The 14,928-nt window shown below is 41.2% G+C and overlaps 1 protein-coding gene across 10 annotated transcripts in view; it reads left to right on the forward strand.

The window, feature by feature from the left end:
- Positions 1 to 11,922: 11,922 nt before the first annotated feature.
- The window catches only part of ATP11B (ATPase phospholipid transporting 11B (putative)), a 64,989-nt gene continuing 61,983 nt past the window's right edge, over positions 11,923 to 14,928 (forward strand). For all 10 annotated transcript variants that reach the window (XR_005952779.1, XR_005952781.1, XR_005952780.1 and 7 more), the window contains exon 1: positions 11,923 to 12,192. Coding sequence is in view for 7 of the 10 variants with exons in the window: in XM_041405695.1 (XP_041261629.1) it covers positions 12,166 to 12,192 (27 nt within the window). In the remaining 3 variants the exon portion in view is untranslated. The remainder of the gene's footprint in view (positions 12,193 to 14,928) is intronic.

A 14,928-nucleotide genomic window follows, 5' to 3' on the forward strand; every position in this document is an offset into this window, starting at 1 on the left:
TTGCTATCAGAGTGGAAATGTATACAGCACAGGCTGCAGCCTCAGCTATCTGATCTTATACAGCACAGTCTACCCGTGTACCAATTTGTAACACGTCCAAAGCCTTGTGAAAGCATCCCCATGTGTAGAATTACATGTGTCATATTTATTTAATGATAGATTTGCTAATACAGCACCTGCTCAACAGAATTGCAGACTACATTGAAATCAATTACCGTATGCAAACTGCTTCTAGCAAATGGGGCTAGAACTGAACTGTGCTGATCTCTGTGTGTTTGGTCATCTTTTTAAACACAGCTATTAATCTGGACTGTCAGATTTTTCAGACACATATTAGATGGTTTTCTGTTTCTATTGTGTTTAACTAAATGAAAACTGGTGCCCTCTTTATACTTGGAACCAAACTCCTGGAAGTCAGTGGGTGTCAGTAATCAGGGCCTCTGTGTAATTACAGGGAAAAATCAGTTTCCAGCCCAGAGCCCCCTCTAAAGCTTGAGTTTGTTGGGGTTTTTTTGTATGCATGTCCTGGGAGATGCAGTTAGAGAGATGTTTGAGCCTGAAATGCCATATTTGGGTTACCACTTTTTGGAGATGCTTTTCTGGGATGCTTATGAAGTCCTCTTGGGCTCTGACCTGCTGTCACACTGGGTCGTATTCTGCTCACCCTCCACATCAGATATGCCTGAGAGAGGGAAAATCCCTTTCCACTGTGGTATGTTCACCTAAAACAGCCTCTGGGGAGGGAAGAATGTCTGGGAGCCCAAGGGTCTCATTCCCATTCCATTTACATCCCCATTGTAATTCCACTGGCTTACCTAGACTCCTTCCTGGAGGACTAGCATTCCTAAATGCCCTCAAAATACAAAAAAAAAAAAAAAAAAAGTCTCTTTACATTTCAACAGAGTTTCATTGCTTTGGAAAATGGTTCTATTTAATTTGTGTTTTTCATACTCACTTGGAAGCTGGAAGTACTTGAGCTATAAAAGGAGCTTTGTGCACTGGATGTAGCTGACTTGATTTCCATCATGAAAAATACATGAATCATCAGCTGCAGGAGTATGTCTTGAATGTTTCTGAAAGTGTCCCCCAGAAAGATGGTCTAAAAGTTGAGGCAAACAGAAGAAATCCAGTTAGTTTCTATGTAGGTTTTTAAAGGCATTGGTATTATTTGTAATGGGAATATTAAATATTACATTAATGATAATTAGTTAATGTTTCATTATTAGTTCAGTAAATAAGTTAATTATTCCATATTCTATCGAAGTTATGGGGTTAATTCTGGTCATCACCGGAGGGGAGAGCCAGAATCCTTCCATGATTAATATTAATGTCTTTTATTCATGGTTCTGGATAAAAAAATTAAGTGGGTATAAAAACTGACAGTGTTTCTTTAGCTTCAGAGTTAACTTTCGTATTGGTGTTACAGGCCCTCAGTGTCATAAATCAAACAAGACGGTTCATCTCCTTTCCTCATACACTTCTCTTTTTGGTTAAAAGACTATTTTTCAAACATGCCACAAAAGAAAGCTTTACCCACTCAAGTACTGGAGAGCTTTTCTATAGGAGATACCAACAATAAAATTGTTGCTCAGCTGTAAGTGTGCCATCATTGTCACTCTAAAGGGCACTGGCAAATGAAAAATATCTGACAAATTGACAACTTGACAGCGACCCAAGATGGTGAATTAATCCACCTTGGCAGAAGGCTGCTGATGAATATTTAAATAGGTTAATAGTCAACATCAGAACCCGGAAACCAAATACAGGCTGGCAGCAGTAAGGAACAGGTAAATCTGATATCTAAATTATACTGTTACTAGTGTGCTTCAATCTCAGAATGGAAATCAGATCCTCAAATCTGAAATAAAAAAGTTAATAATCTTCCCTTACAGATAGTTCTTTGAGCAACAGCCTTTTCTATCAAAAGAAGGTGCTAGTTTCTTGAATTTATGTGTGCCCTTACACAGGCAAATCCCCAGTTCCTTATTCAGCTCAAAGTCACACACATTCAAATAAGAAGATGGGTATATTCACAAAAGAGAAATATATTAAAAATAAGTGAACCCCGTCTGAATTGGCATTGATAAATTTTGAATATATCCATGAGTCTCTCAATTTCTCTGTTCTTTCTCCTAAAACACAATGAGAAATACTCCCTGTTCTGACCATGTATGACAGATAGAAGGAACACGTCTCCTTGGGGTGGCTTTCATGGTGTTCTCACAGCCAAGATCTGCACTCCTGAGGGTGCCATCAGCCCAGCACCAGAGCTGGAGTTGCAGAAAATGAGAAATGAGAAAGGAGCATAAGGATGTGTAGCAGTGGTGTAGATGATCCAACCTCAGCTCTTCACTGCGGTACTTTCTGGGTCACCTGCAGTATCTTTTTGGCAAAATGCAGAAGGGCAAGCTCAGCTGGCACCACACACATTTACCTTGCAGAGTATCATTAAAAATGTACAAGTTGGACAATGCATTTTGTGCGTATCACTTTCGGGTACTTTAGGGTGGCATTCCTCCAAAGGGCTGATGCAGTTCAATACCAGTGGTTTTAGCCATCTGTGGGCTCTGTAATGAATTCTTTGACTAACCCAGAATCCTGTTTGGCTCAAGAAAGGCTCCATAGCAGCCAGGCAAGTCGGGTGCACTGGTGTCTATCTGTTGTCTAAGGATAACTCAATTGCATGTTAATAATAAGAGCTAGTGCTGGCCAAATCCATTCTCATTGTGTAAATCAAAGAGTGATTCTTATAAGAGTCTGTTCTTGGTCCAATACTAATCAGTATTTTCATTAAGCACTGGGATTAGGACATACTGTGTTATTATATTTGCAGATGATACAAAGATGGGAGGCACTTTGCAGGAGAAAAGGTAAATTCAAAAAAATCTTGGTATAGTAGATAAATAGTCTGTGTGGTGCTAAAATAAAAATGGTCATTAAAAAAAAAAGGAATTATTTAAGAATAATAAATTGCATGAACATTAGATATAAACTGACCAATTTGGCGTGCCAGAAAAAAAGTTTCAAATATTACAGAGAATACATTTGCCAGTAGCCAAAGCATAATAGCTATAGGGGAAAAAACAAGCATATCTTGTTATGGGTTATACAAATACATGTGAGATAAGTGAAATTATTTTTCCATTGCGTGCAGCACAGATAAGCCCTCAGTTAAAGTACCAGCTCCATTTGGTACTTGTAGATTTGGAAAAGAAGTGGCCAGGATAATGTCCAGATGACAGCAATGAAAACAACAGATTTTATCAGAAAACTTAAGGAAACTGGGTGATCTTCGGGTTAAAGTAGGATTATTTTCATATAGTACACAGGTATTTCTCAGTATTAGACTTCATATTTGGGCTAGGATAAAAAGCAAAAAATTTACCTCTTGGTGAAGAAGATCTAGGTTAGAGGTTCAGAAAAATTTAACGTTTTGGGAGATATTGAGCTTTTATGATCGATTTTTAGAAGCAGCTGAGTGACCAGGATTGGCTGGTGCAGCAGGCCTTGGGCAGGAGTGTGGGACTGGAAAACTGCTGCCCATTTTATTTTCTAGAAAACAATTGCTTAAGTCCCAACTGATGGCAGAGGTACTGAAATATCAGAATATATTTTTGTGAAACAAGCAAAACTGAGGATAAGCAGAAGAGATGGAAATACAGTAACTTAAAAAAACATGGAAGACTATTTGGCTTGCTATGGCTCATCATCTAATATTTCTTACAGATATATTTTAACAAATAGATTCATGGGCAGTATGATATTAAAAAAATAAAATCAGACAATATTTGGGTCTCATTCACCAATTTATAAATGTGAATTTTCTCTGCTTAGGAATAATTTTTGTTTTAGGAATCAAGAAGTAGAAGGAATTGTATGTCAGTGGTGTACTTCCAAAGAATAATGTCAGTAAGGTCTACACAGTAGGAATAAACCTCCTGGGCCCAGCATTGTTCCCACTCAAGGCAATGAAAAGCTTGCTGTTTTTTTTTCAGCTGGACGATCATCAGAGTTATTTTAGCAATTAGGTTCACATAATTGCTTATAATTAATTACATAAAATTATAAGCAATTTGTAGACAAATACAAAGAAATTAAATTAACTGGATAAATTATATGCTGTGAACCACTCATCTGTAATACTTATATTTTGTTATTGTGTACCCTTAGAAATATTCCAAATAAGAAATACAGTGTCATAAAAGTGATTTAAAGAATATAATTGTTTCAAGATTGTTTAATTTATACGTGGATTATTTAATATTTTTTGGTGAAATTATTAAATAAATTCCAAAACATCTTGTGGAAATATATCACAAAACACAATCACTAGCACAGTTTCTCTTGTTTTTCTGAGTCCAGCATTTAAATCTGCACTGGATCCTGTCCCTCCTGGCTGTTTTTCGTTGAGCCAGTGAAATAATTTCAGATTATAGCAGTGGCACAAATCCTAGGGTAAAATCAGAAACAGCATCATGTTGCTCACAGGGAATTCAGTGTTCCAACACTAGAACTGATTTGATAATTGTTTCAAGATTGTTTATACGTGGATTATTTAATATTTTTTGGTGAAATTATTAAATAAATTCCAAAACATCTTGTGGAAATATATCACAAAACACAATCACTAGCACAGTTTCTCTTGTTTTTCTGAGTCCAGCATTTAAATCTGCACTGGATCCTGTCCCTCCTGGCTGTTTTTCGTTGAGCCAGTGAAATAATTTCAGATTATAGCAGTGGCACAAATCCTAGGGTAAAATCAGAAACAGCATCATGTTGCTCACAGGGAATTCAGTGTTCCAACACTAGAACTGATTTATAACCAACTAGTTTGTTTATAGCTATCTTTGATATCTTCTGGCTACTTTGAATTATGCATTGTTGACATACCCTCAGCCAGCCTCTACTGATATTAATAATACATTAAAAACAACAGATATTAACTAAGGACAGAGTAAAAAATGTTTGAAGACCTCTAGATTTGTTTCAACAGGGTGAGGCTTAACATCTTATAGCAATAGCATTGGTACTGTACATTTGCTGTGATCAAACATACAGTACCGTAAGAAAACTGGTAGAAGGCTAAAAACCAAACTTTTCATTCCACCAGAACCATTAGCAACTAAAAATGTCTCCTTTCAGAAAGGCAGGAGATTGGGAAACAAAAATAAAAATATGTGAGGAAATGACAAAATATGGGAGATTTATAGATTTACAGCTGCAGCAGGCCTAGATGGAGAAAGTGAGACAGCAGAAAAGGGATTAGGATTAGGATTACTTATGCACTTATATAACATTTGTTCTAAATTTGATTACAGTACTCAGTAAAATGAGAACCCAGTATTCATCATGCACAGCAAAAAAATTTCATGTCAGCATCTTCATTTACATTTGCAAAAATAATTAGGAATCATTTGTAAAATGCTTTAATTATGTTAATCAGCCAATGTTTTCCTACACTTTGAAGACATAAAGGATTGTAGGAACTTCACACAGAGCAACCATATGTTTGTTTGCCTCATATGGCTGTAGGAACATCATCTGTCATGTTCATAGCTTTTTTTTTTTTTTTTTTTTTTTTTTTTGCAGAGTCCCCAGTTATCCCTGCATGGTAGATTATTGCACCCTACTTCTAGAATAATAGGCCATGAGGGGATTTTAAAAAAATAATAAATATATCCACACACCCTCTCCAATTTTGAGTAACCAGCTTCAGATTTATAAAGCTTAAGTGCTAAACATTTCCTATGTGTTTATTTATTCTGCAGCTACTTCAGAAACTTGATTGAAATGGTAGACAGGTTTTTGAAACTCTGAGCCTGTGTGATTTTTCTTAAAGCTTAGCTGGAAATGAGATGTGGAGGTGTTGTGGAATCAGTGGTACCATGACCTGTCGTCAGACTTTACACAGAATTTTCCTATATGACATATATTCCTATACATAACTTGTCTTGAAAGTGATCTCCAACCTAAAGGCCAGGAAAGTCTCATTCCCCAAGAGCAGTGTCAATCAACCCATTTCACTATATATATGCCAAAATAAAGAGGGGAGGGGCAAATCCCAACCAAAAGCCTTTTTTGTGATTGCTGTGAACCAAACAACAATGTGCTGGGTCTGTGTGAGGGAAGCCTGGCCCGGGACAGGGCTCTGGTGGGAAGGGAGGTCAGCAAGAGCTGGGAGCCAGCCTGGCATTCCTGATGGACACACCTAGTGGGAGATCTGCCCAGAGGCATGCAGGGTGTTATTAGCACAATGTGAACACACTGGGTTTGGGTGGGAAGGATGGTGGTGAAAGGAAATCTGGTGGAAAGACGGGTCCAATCATAAATACCAGCTGGAGATGTGATTAAAAAGCCAAAAACTTTATTGTAAACACTGTGTTGGAAGGAAGAAGTGGTTTTGCCAGCTTATTCTGTTTGGTAGATGCATTTGTAAAACCCTTTTGCTGTATAAAATGCATCTCTGTTAGCAAAAATTGCTTTTACAGTTGCACTAATGAACAGCCTCTCAGTGCTGAGCAAGTACAAGATTTTGTCTTCATCTGTGAGACCCTCTCCAACTCACTGACATATCCAAAACCTGTGTTCATGGCCAGTGTTGGCAGAGTTCTTCTATTTTGTCCTTTGTCACCCAAGGTGGCTGTATCAGTTTTAGATGAGGCACTGAAATTTTCTTCACCTCCCCAAGGTGTCTGTCTTGCCTCTCCAAGCCTCCTTGCCTTGTTCCCTGAGGCATTGGTGTAACCCAGCCAGGCTGGAGCCCTGGCCTTTGTCATGGACACGCCTGTGCAAGGGAGTGACCACTGCTCTTTAAGACACCTGGACAATGCAGGGATGGGGTAAAGTCAATGGGCAGGAATTTAATCTCTCACCCTTGAGAAAGGGAGGAACTGGCTAATATCCTGCCACTTACCATTGAGGCACAGGCTTAAATAATGGGGAATTGATGGAGAGCACTGAATTACAAGGCTCTGTTAAAGTGTTTTCCCTTTTCCCTTAGAGAGTTGAGAGAAAGGAAGACCCTTGAAAAGGAACCTGTATAATCACAGCTCCTTGCTGCTGGAACAGGTAAGATCCACAGGTATCCAAGCTGGGTTTTCAGCATTCAAGCTGGCTACAATCCAGCCAACAGCACAGCAAGGAACACCTTCAGAAATATCTACTTCATAATTTGAGTGCAGAATAGTAACATGTTAGCTGGCATTATATGAGCTAACTCAAATACTAAAAAACTGATTTTTTTTTTTTGTGTGCAAGGTATGGGAAACTGAAATTCTGCATGAGGGTGCTTGAAATTCTACTTCCCACTACCTGAAGAACATTTCATATATTAGATGTTACACTATTTTGAAACAAGCTATTAAACCAAGAGAGAGTGTACAACCATGACCAAAACCCTCACGTTCCTTTCCCACAAAGATCTCAAACTCCTTTCCAAGGTAACATCCCTAGGTGTGTAACTGTTTGTATTACAGTTGTCAGGGTAATGTCCCAGGTGACCGGTGTCAAGAGGCCTGGATATCAGGCGTTGTGTTTATTCTCCAGAGTTCAATCTTTCTTTATCCACTCAGTGGTCTTAACTGAAGTGCTACAAAGTAGAAGAAAAAAAAATGCCCGTAGAATATCATGAGTTTTTTATTGAGATGCATTGTTTTCTGCCTGGCAATTTTTTACAAAGGTTAACCGTGAGGTGACATATGAATGCAAATAATCACCAGGGCTTATAAATTAGAAAAGGAAATTGTTATAAAAAGATGAGGATAAGAATGAATTAGTTGGAAAAGTGTATTTTTATAAATCATTAAATAAAGAGTCTGGAGAAAAATTCACATTTTGTAAGGTTATCCTTGTTCACAATACAGGATAGCAAAATTATGTCACTGTCAAGGATATACTAGAAATTAACTGACTTACCTGAACAAATTTTCTAACAAAACCATTGTTTTGCAAGATTATGAGTCCTGCACTTTTTATCAAGACAGGGCCATTGGAGATGTTCCAAACTTTAAAAAAAAAAAAAAAAGAGCATGAACAATTAGCATTTTATACTTCATCCTGGTCATACTCAGCTTCATGAAGATAAGGGATGACTTTTCAGGATTTCGTATTTCTTCTCATCTTGGACTACTTCCCCAGGGAAAAAGAAAACAAAACAGCTTTAGAGAAAGCCACAAGCTGAACATTGCTGCCTACAGGCAACACGTAATTAAAAAGTTAACAGTGAGGCTGAAAGGTAAGATGAATTTTAATGCTTTCCACAGCTTCCTGTTATCCTGAGGCCTTGCAAACTGAGCAGCACTGATTGTAAACTCTTGACTTGCATTTAGCAGGTCAGGCCATTCCACACAGCCAGGGATGAGGTAAGTGCAGAGCATCTTTTGGTGAAGTGTGATGCAGTGCAAAGTTCTCTGTGCCTGCAGGGCACTGACAAGTTTGCCCTTCTGCCTGTCACCTGGAGCCCCTCACCTGGCATTTGGGATCCAGCTCTCTTGAGCATCGTGTGTTGGGTAGAAGTTGAAGTTCCACACTCTCAATAAAGCTCTCAAGTGAAAAGAAAAAAAAAAAAAAGCAACAATGGAGAGGTGAGGTGTGTTGTCAAGATCCAGGTTTTAACAACTGGGAGAAAGGGTAAGAAGAAATAAAAAAATACTGCATTATTGTGGAGATCCAGTAAGTGTCTTGGAAATGTCACCTTGTGCATCCTGTCATTTAATCTGATCTTATTTCTTTCAGGGCACAAAAAGGGAGTGACAAACTGCACACAAGGTTTCCCTTTAAAAGTTCAGTTCATTTTTAAACTCTTTTACTTTTTCCCTGAAGACTGGTTGCTCTAGGTAAGAATACACATGTGTCTTTAGATGCAAAGCCTTGTGACTGAAAATCAGCCACTGATTATCTCTATATAATCGATGCTTCAGCCAGTAAGTGAATGCTTGAAGAAACCCTGTGTCTCTCAGGCAGTCCTTAACTCAATGGATTAGAAACAAAACAGGTATTTTTATAGTGTACATTTTTAATTAGCACCATAATTAGCAAGTAAATAATGCATAGACTAAAATACTCATTTAGAGAAACTAGGAAATATTTAATTAAAACCAAAGTAATGGCTGAGAGGAATTTTCCATCAGGAAAATGCTACTGTAAGGGTAGCTACTGGTTTTTGCTACAGAAACCTACATCCCTACTCTGAAGCTCCATCTCTACTCTGCACCTCTTTGGCTTTTCTGTTTTTCTGTCCCAAAGGACAGAGGTGTTTTCTAGATGCAACATAAGAGCTGGGCTGCCCCAAAATCAGTGCATCAGATGAGACCACCACCTTTGCAGCACCCTGGGAGCCTGGAATGGGGCTGGTGCATCCAGGGATGGGGCAGGTGACAGGGCTCAGCTGCCAGGCACTTCAGAGTTTTCCAAGGCAGGAATGCTGCAGGCAGCTCACCCTCTGGCATCAGTGCTGCACTTCCATCTCCTCTCATCATGCACTGGATGTGGCCATACAGCCTGACAGCATCTCACCAGCTCCTGCTGGAAAAAACACCATTTGCTGGCCCCAAAACACCATTCAAAACTAATGGAAATGCGTGAGTGTCTCCCACAGGAACAAGTTCAGGGAGCAGCATCAGCAGCCCCAGTGACAATTCTATGATTGTGTGTTCAGGCAATGATTCTGAGGTTACCAATGTTTAATTTTATAAACCTAAAAGTAGCACTATTGATTATATAAGAATTACTCATGAACACATAAATAAAAGCTTGCTGGACCTAACATTTAAGTGTGTATTTTTATGTTTATGTAAATATTTCTTTATCAGACAGCATTCATATCCTGATCTTGCTAAACAAACATCTGAAATCATTACTCCCATAGAAACTTAAGTGGAAAGCTTGGAGTCTAATCAAGAGAGCCTGGGCAATGGGTTAAACCTAATCTTTGGAAGGTGACTTTTTTCTTCAGCAGCTGCTTTTTTTTTTTTTTTTAAGCCTGCTGTGTGAATTCAGGTGACTCCAGGGCACTATTTTAAAGTGGGGTCTCTGTTGTGGGAATCTTAATTCTTAATACAGTTGACCTCTGATTTGAGAAGTGCTGGAGTGTTACTGGCTAATCGATATCTAGCTTGGCTGCTCTGCTTCAATTTTCTCTTCTGAAAACTATGTATCTCTCAAGGGTGAGATGAAACTTCATAAATGTCTAGTGTGGGCTTTTGAGCAATTTAAAAGGTGCAAAGTTTTACTAGGCAGGATGCTAGGAAAGGATTTTTTTAGTGAAATTTTCCTGTATATTTGAAAAGGTGCCTTTGCTGCACAGAGCAAAAAAATTCCATCCTATCAATATACTTTCATCCACTAAAATACAAACATCTTAGAGTGAAAAACACAAACTGCAGGGCTCAAATCAAATTGCAAATTGCTTCCAAGTTTTGTCTGGTGAAACAGTATCATTACAGCAAATGTGGAACAGACAGTGCCAAGCAGCTTTATGTAACACAACTGCAAGCCATGGAAACAGAGGCTTGCAGAAAGTGCAACTCATACTGGAATTTGGCAGGGAGAGAGTGACAAATATTCTTGCACTTCAGAGTAATGGCATATGAATTTTAGTGTGCAGTGGTCAGGACCCTGTTCTACATCTGACGATAAAAGAGGAGCACGAATATTGAGTGTATCAGTTCAGCTTCTGGCTTAAGGCCACTCTCTAGGCAATGTGCCACAGCTATGAAATCACTCTGTTATTTTCGACTTCTCATTAGATGAATAGGGGAGTGCAAGCTGTTTGAAACTCTGCTTTGATGTATTTAAATGTTTTGAAATAATGCCTAGCATTTAATACCAAGTTTTGCTAACATGAGCTTTCTTAAGTGCCTGATAAAAATAGTTTTATTCCCTGCTGTTTAAACGTTATTTTTCTAATTAAACGCAGATGCTTAAACCACCAAAACATTCCATTGCTCAGACATTAGATCATCCATCTTAAATCCTGAATTACATTCTAAATTTCTATATGAACACTATAATACTATAGCAGATACGATTATGATTCGTTGCTAAAAGTCCTAATTCCCTGGGAACAAATGGGAGCAGCAGGAACAGTGCTCTTCACCCACAGAAACACTTCTCTTTAATTCAGTGTCAAAATTGTCACTGACTTCAGGGACAACTGTATTTGGTCACAAATGCCCAGGTATTTACTGCTCAAAATAATCTCCTTTAGTTCTTAGTCACAGAGGCACAGAAGCTGCAGACTTGCATAGGCGTGTCTGAACACTGAACACTGTTTTGTTCGATAAGCAACAGCTGTTTTCAGAGCAAAATCACAGCTTTGCCGAGGTTGGGAGGGACGTCTGGAGATCACCCAGCCCGACCCCCCTGCCAAGGCAGGGTCACCCAGAGCAGGTGACACAGGGACGCGTCCAGGTGAGAAGATTTCAGAGAGATCACTGCCTGGCATCAGCACGTTTCTACACCCGGTTTTAACAAACAGCGGCTCAAGACGATGCTGCCAGCAGCAGGGCGCCAGAGCCTCCAGCACCTGTTCCCTGCTTTGGGAGACCCACACACCCTGCACTTGGGCTTTAACTTTAAATCAGTGATTATCTGCTCTCTTTTCAAAGTCTTTATTCCAACATGTGTACGCTTTGCACTTTTTGCAAAGATAAAACAGTCAAGTTGAGAAGCAGCTTCCCTTGGGTAGAACAGGGGGCCATCATAGGGCTGAGGGCGCTGAGCCCTGACGGGCTGCGGCCGGAGGCCGTGTGGGGAGCTGGAATTTTGCCCGAGGATCACTCGGGCGCACGCACGGCTCTTGCGCCCGAGAAGCCACACCTCAGGCCGGTGGAGTTGCCGGACCACGGCAACCCAGGCCCGGGGCAGGTCACGGCGGCTCCCCCCTCACGGCTCCATCGCTCACACCGGCCCCTCTCCCCGCCCCGCCACGTCACTTCCCGGGGCGGCCGCAGCCGCCGAGTGTCAGCGGCCGTGCTGTGATGGCGGCGGCAGCCGCGGCTCGGGGCGCCGGCGGGGCTGTGCCGCTCCTGACTCGGCGTGGGCCCCGCGCCATGGGGAGCAGCCGCGGCGGGCGGCTCGCCTGAGGCGGCGGCGGCGATAGCGGAGGGAGGGCGCGGCACTGCCGAGGGAGCCCCGCCGCGGGGGCCGCGACCCGCGCCGCCGGGGATGCTGCGCTGGGTCCGGCAGCAGCTGGTAGGTGCCTCCCTGCACCCTCCGCGCCACGGGCCGGGCGGGCTCTCAGCTCGGCCCCGTCCCGACGGCGCCGCCCGGGCCGCGGGTTCGCGGAGGAAGCGGGGCACAGGGCCGGGGTGCGGGAGAGGGCTGGGGAGACCCGCAGGCTGCACTTGGATCGCTATTGAAGGGTTTTTAAATTTGTTTTTTAACCCGCATCCGAGGGTTTGGGGTGTTTCGGTCTTTTGGCCTTTGGTTGGATTTTTTGTGGTTTTTGTTTTTTGGTTTGTTTTTTTTCCCTCGAAACCCCCTTGGCACAGAGGACGGCGTTCCCTTTCGTGTAGCCCCCGTTGGGAAGGGCTCCCCAAACTTCCCGGAGAAATGCCGGTGCCCTTTTCCCTGGACCGACACTTCAGAGATTGGCAGCTTCTTCCTCCTTCCCGTTGCGAAATGTTTTCAGGCTTTTTCATCTGACGTGCGTCTCTCAAATATTTCCCCGTACCTGAGCTCTCTGCAGCCGCTGCGTGCTGAGGATTTGAAAGTGAATGAAATTGAAGGAAAACATCCGTGAAATCCTTTTGGCGGGGGAAACCACTTGGAAAAGGCACCAGTGAGGGTGCCTGTCCCCCCACACGGGCGCTGCTTGCTGTGCTGGCTTAGAACGAGCAGGGAAAACCAGGCAGCCGTGGCTGTCACGTCTGTGCTGCTGTAGCAGGGAAGTACATCGAGTTTTACTATTTTGATCTAAAGTATTGGCCGGCTTCCTGCCCCAACCGGCATTATCCTGCTTGCCTTTTCTCTAAGGGACAAATTCTTTCTAAATGATGTATTTGTAAAAGAACTTCTTCCGTTCTTTGGAGTTACTTTGCATCCCGCATGTTGTCCAGGTTAGTGCAAGAGCTTCCATTAGTTAGGTTTTCAGATTTTGATTTGTTAAAGCTTTAGTCTCACTAATTATTTGTTTAATTTGTTGCGTCACTTTTTACAAAAACAAAACAAAACAAAACAAAAATTTGTGTTTTCCTTTTTCCTCCTGTTCTTCCCTGACCTCATTTCCAATGGCCCATAGATTTTCCCAGTTCTGTGTCTGAGGCAGAGAGCTTGTGGTCATGGTCTCAGTGCCAACTTGACAGTGCTCAGTAGTTTGGTCTGACACCAAGAGTTACTGACCTGGAAATTAATTGCTCTGTTTGAGCTCTGACCACACTCTTCTGTTCTGTTACAGTCATACACACGTTTTTTAGAAAAAAATACCTGCTATAACATAGCTGTCGTTTTTTCCACTTGAAGGTGGCTTGAGGTTTGTGTGTGTGGTTTTTAAAGCAGCATTATGCTGTATTCCATAGAGTTTAGATTAGGGCTGTATCAGTGCTAGCAGCTCACGTATGAAACATGGTTGCTTTTTTCACTGCAAGTAGTACACTGACCAGCTTTCCAGAAATCTGTTTGCCCTTAATAGAAAGCAAAACATTAGTGTAATAAGATGAGCAATAAACTTGGCACAAGGAGGTTTTGGTGCTTCTTAAAGGAAACTGGTAGAAAATAACTGTTTAAAACTTGCACTAGTTTTGACAGGGAAGAAAAGAACTAGTGTAGTAGAAAAGCAGGACAAAAAAAATTCAATTCTGTCTTGGCAGACATCTAAATATAGTACTGATGAGAAAAAATTACTGCAATTTTCCTATAGGGTTTTTTCCTATAGACGTCACAGATGTTAACAGCTTGGTTGTTTCACTGCTCATAAAGATGGAAAATGGCCTAAGATAGGTATCACACTGCATGTTTCTTCCTAAAGACACTCAGACAACTCATCCCTGTGTGTAATTGCTAGTTTAACATAGATCCCACCATATGTTTGCTTCTCCACATGGCTGTGATGTTTAGGTTCTGAAAGAATGTCAGAGGGCTAAAAACATGGGGAAGGATGCTGACAACATAACCAGAATGAGTGGGAAGAGTGGGGTGACAGAAATAATCGAATGAAAAGGTGCCAAAATCTGTGTCTGAGAGGAGAAGAGAGGAATGTGTGGGTTTGGATGCCTTTGGAGCGTGCGTTTGTACCTGTGCTTGATGTGGCAATGGGTTTTATAAAAGGGTCCTCATGCTTACAGGAGGGTTGGAGTCAGGCAAATGTGTGGGAGTGATGCAAGTGGGATGTTGTAGTAATACAAAAGGAAAACGTTGGTGTGCAGAAATGCTGGAAAAGTAGTAAGGGATTGGGGAAAGGGGGAGGGACTGGTACTTAGCTGAAGGTGCTTTGATGTAGTTTTTAAGTACTCTATGTATGAAACCAGTGAATTGTTTTGCAACTTCTTGTTTGCTTAAGAGAACAGTATTGCATATACTGAGTGCTCAGGAGTGTATATGGTTTTGAGAACTTGCATTGTTAAGATGGGGGGAGAATGAAGCAGGTGAACTTAAAGTAATGAGAGAACCTGGTATGGAATTCAGACTATTTTAGCTATGTTTTGGAAGTAGTGACTTTGCTGTGCTTTCTCTGTGAAGTCCAGTGCATGCCTGTAGACCTACAGAAAGGGATAGAAAGGCATGAACAGTCATCTGAAGAGACATGCTGAGAATGTAAGGCTTCATTCATCCTTATTATCATCTTAAAAGTCTGTCACTGTTTTTTAACTGAGGTGTTAGATATTTTTTAGTGATTTGTTGTATCTAAGAAATGGGTGACAGTAGTACAGCCTTCAGTGCCTATGTGGCACAAATCACCAGGTTGTTTGGTATCTTGGCCTTCAGTCTGGT

The sequence above is a fragment of the Onychostruthus taczanowskii genome, unplaced genomic scaffold, assembly GCF_017590055.1.
Source record: "Onychostruthus taczanowskii isolate IOZ18803 unplaced genomic scaffold, ASM1759005v1 scaffold24, whole genome shotgun sequence".
NCBI lineage: Eukaryota > Metazoa > Chordata > Aves > Passeriformes > Passeridae > Onychostruthus > Onychostruthus taczanowskii.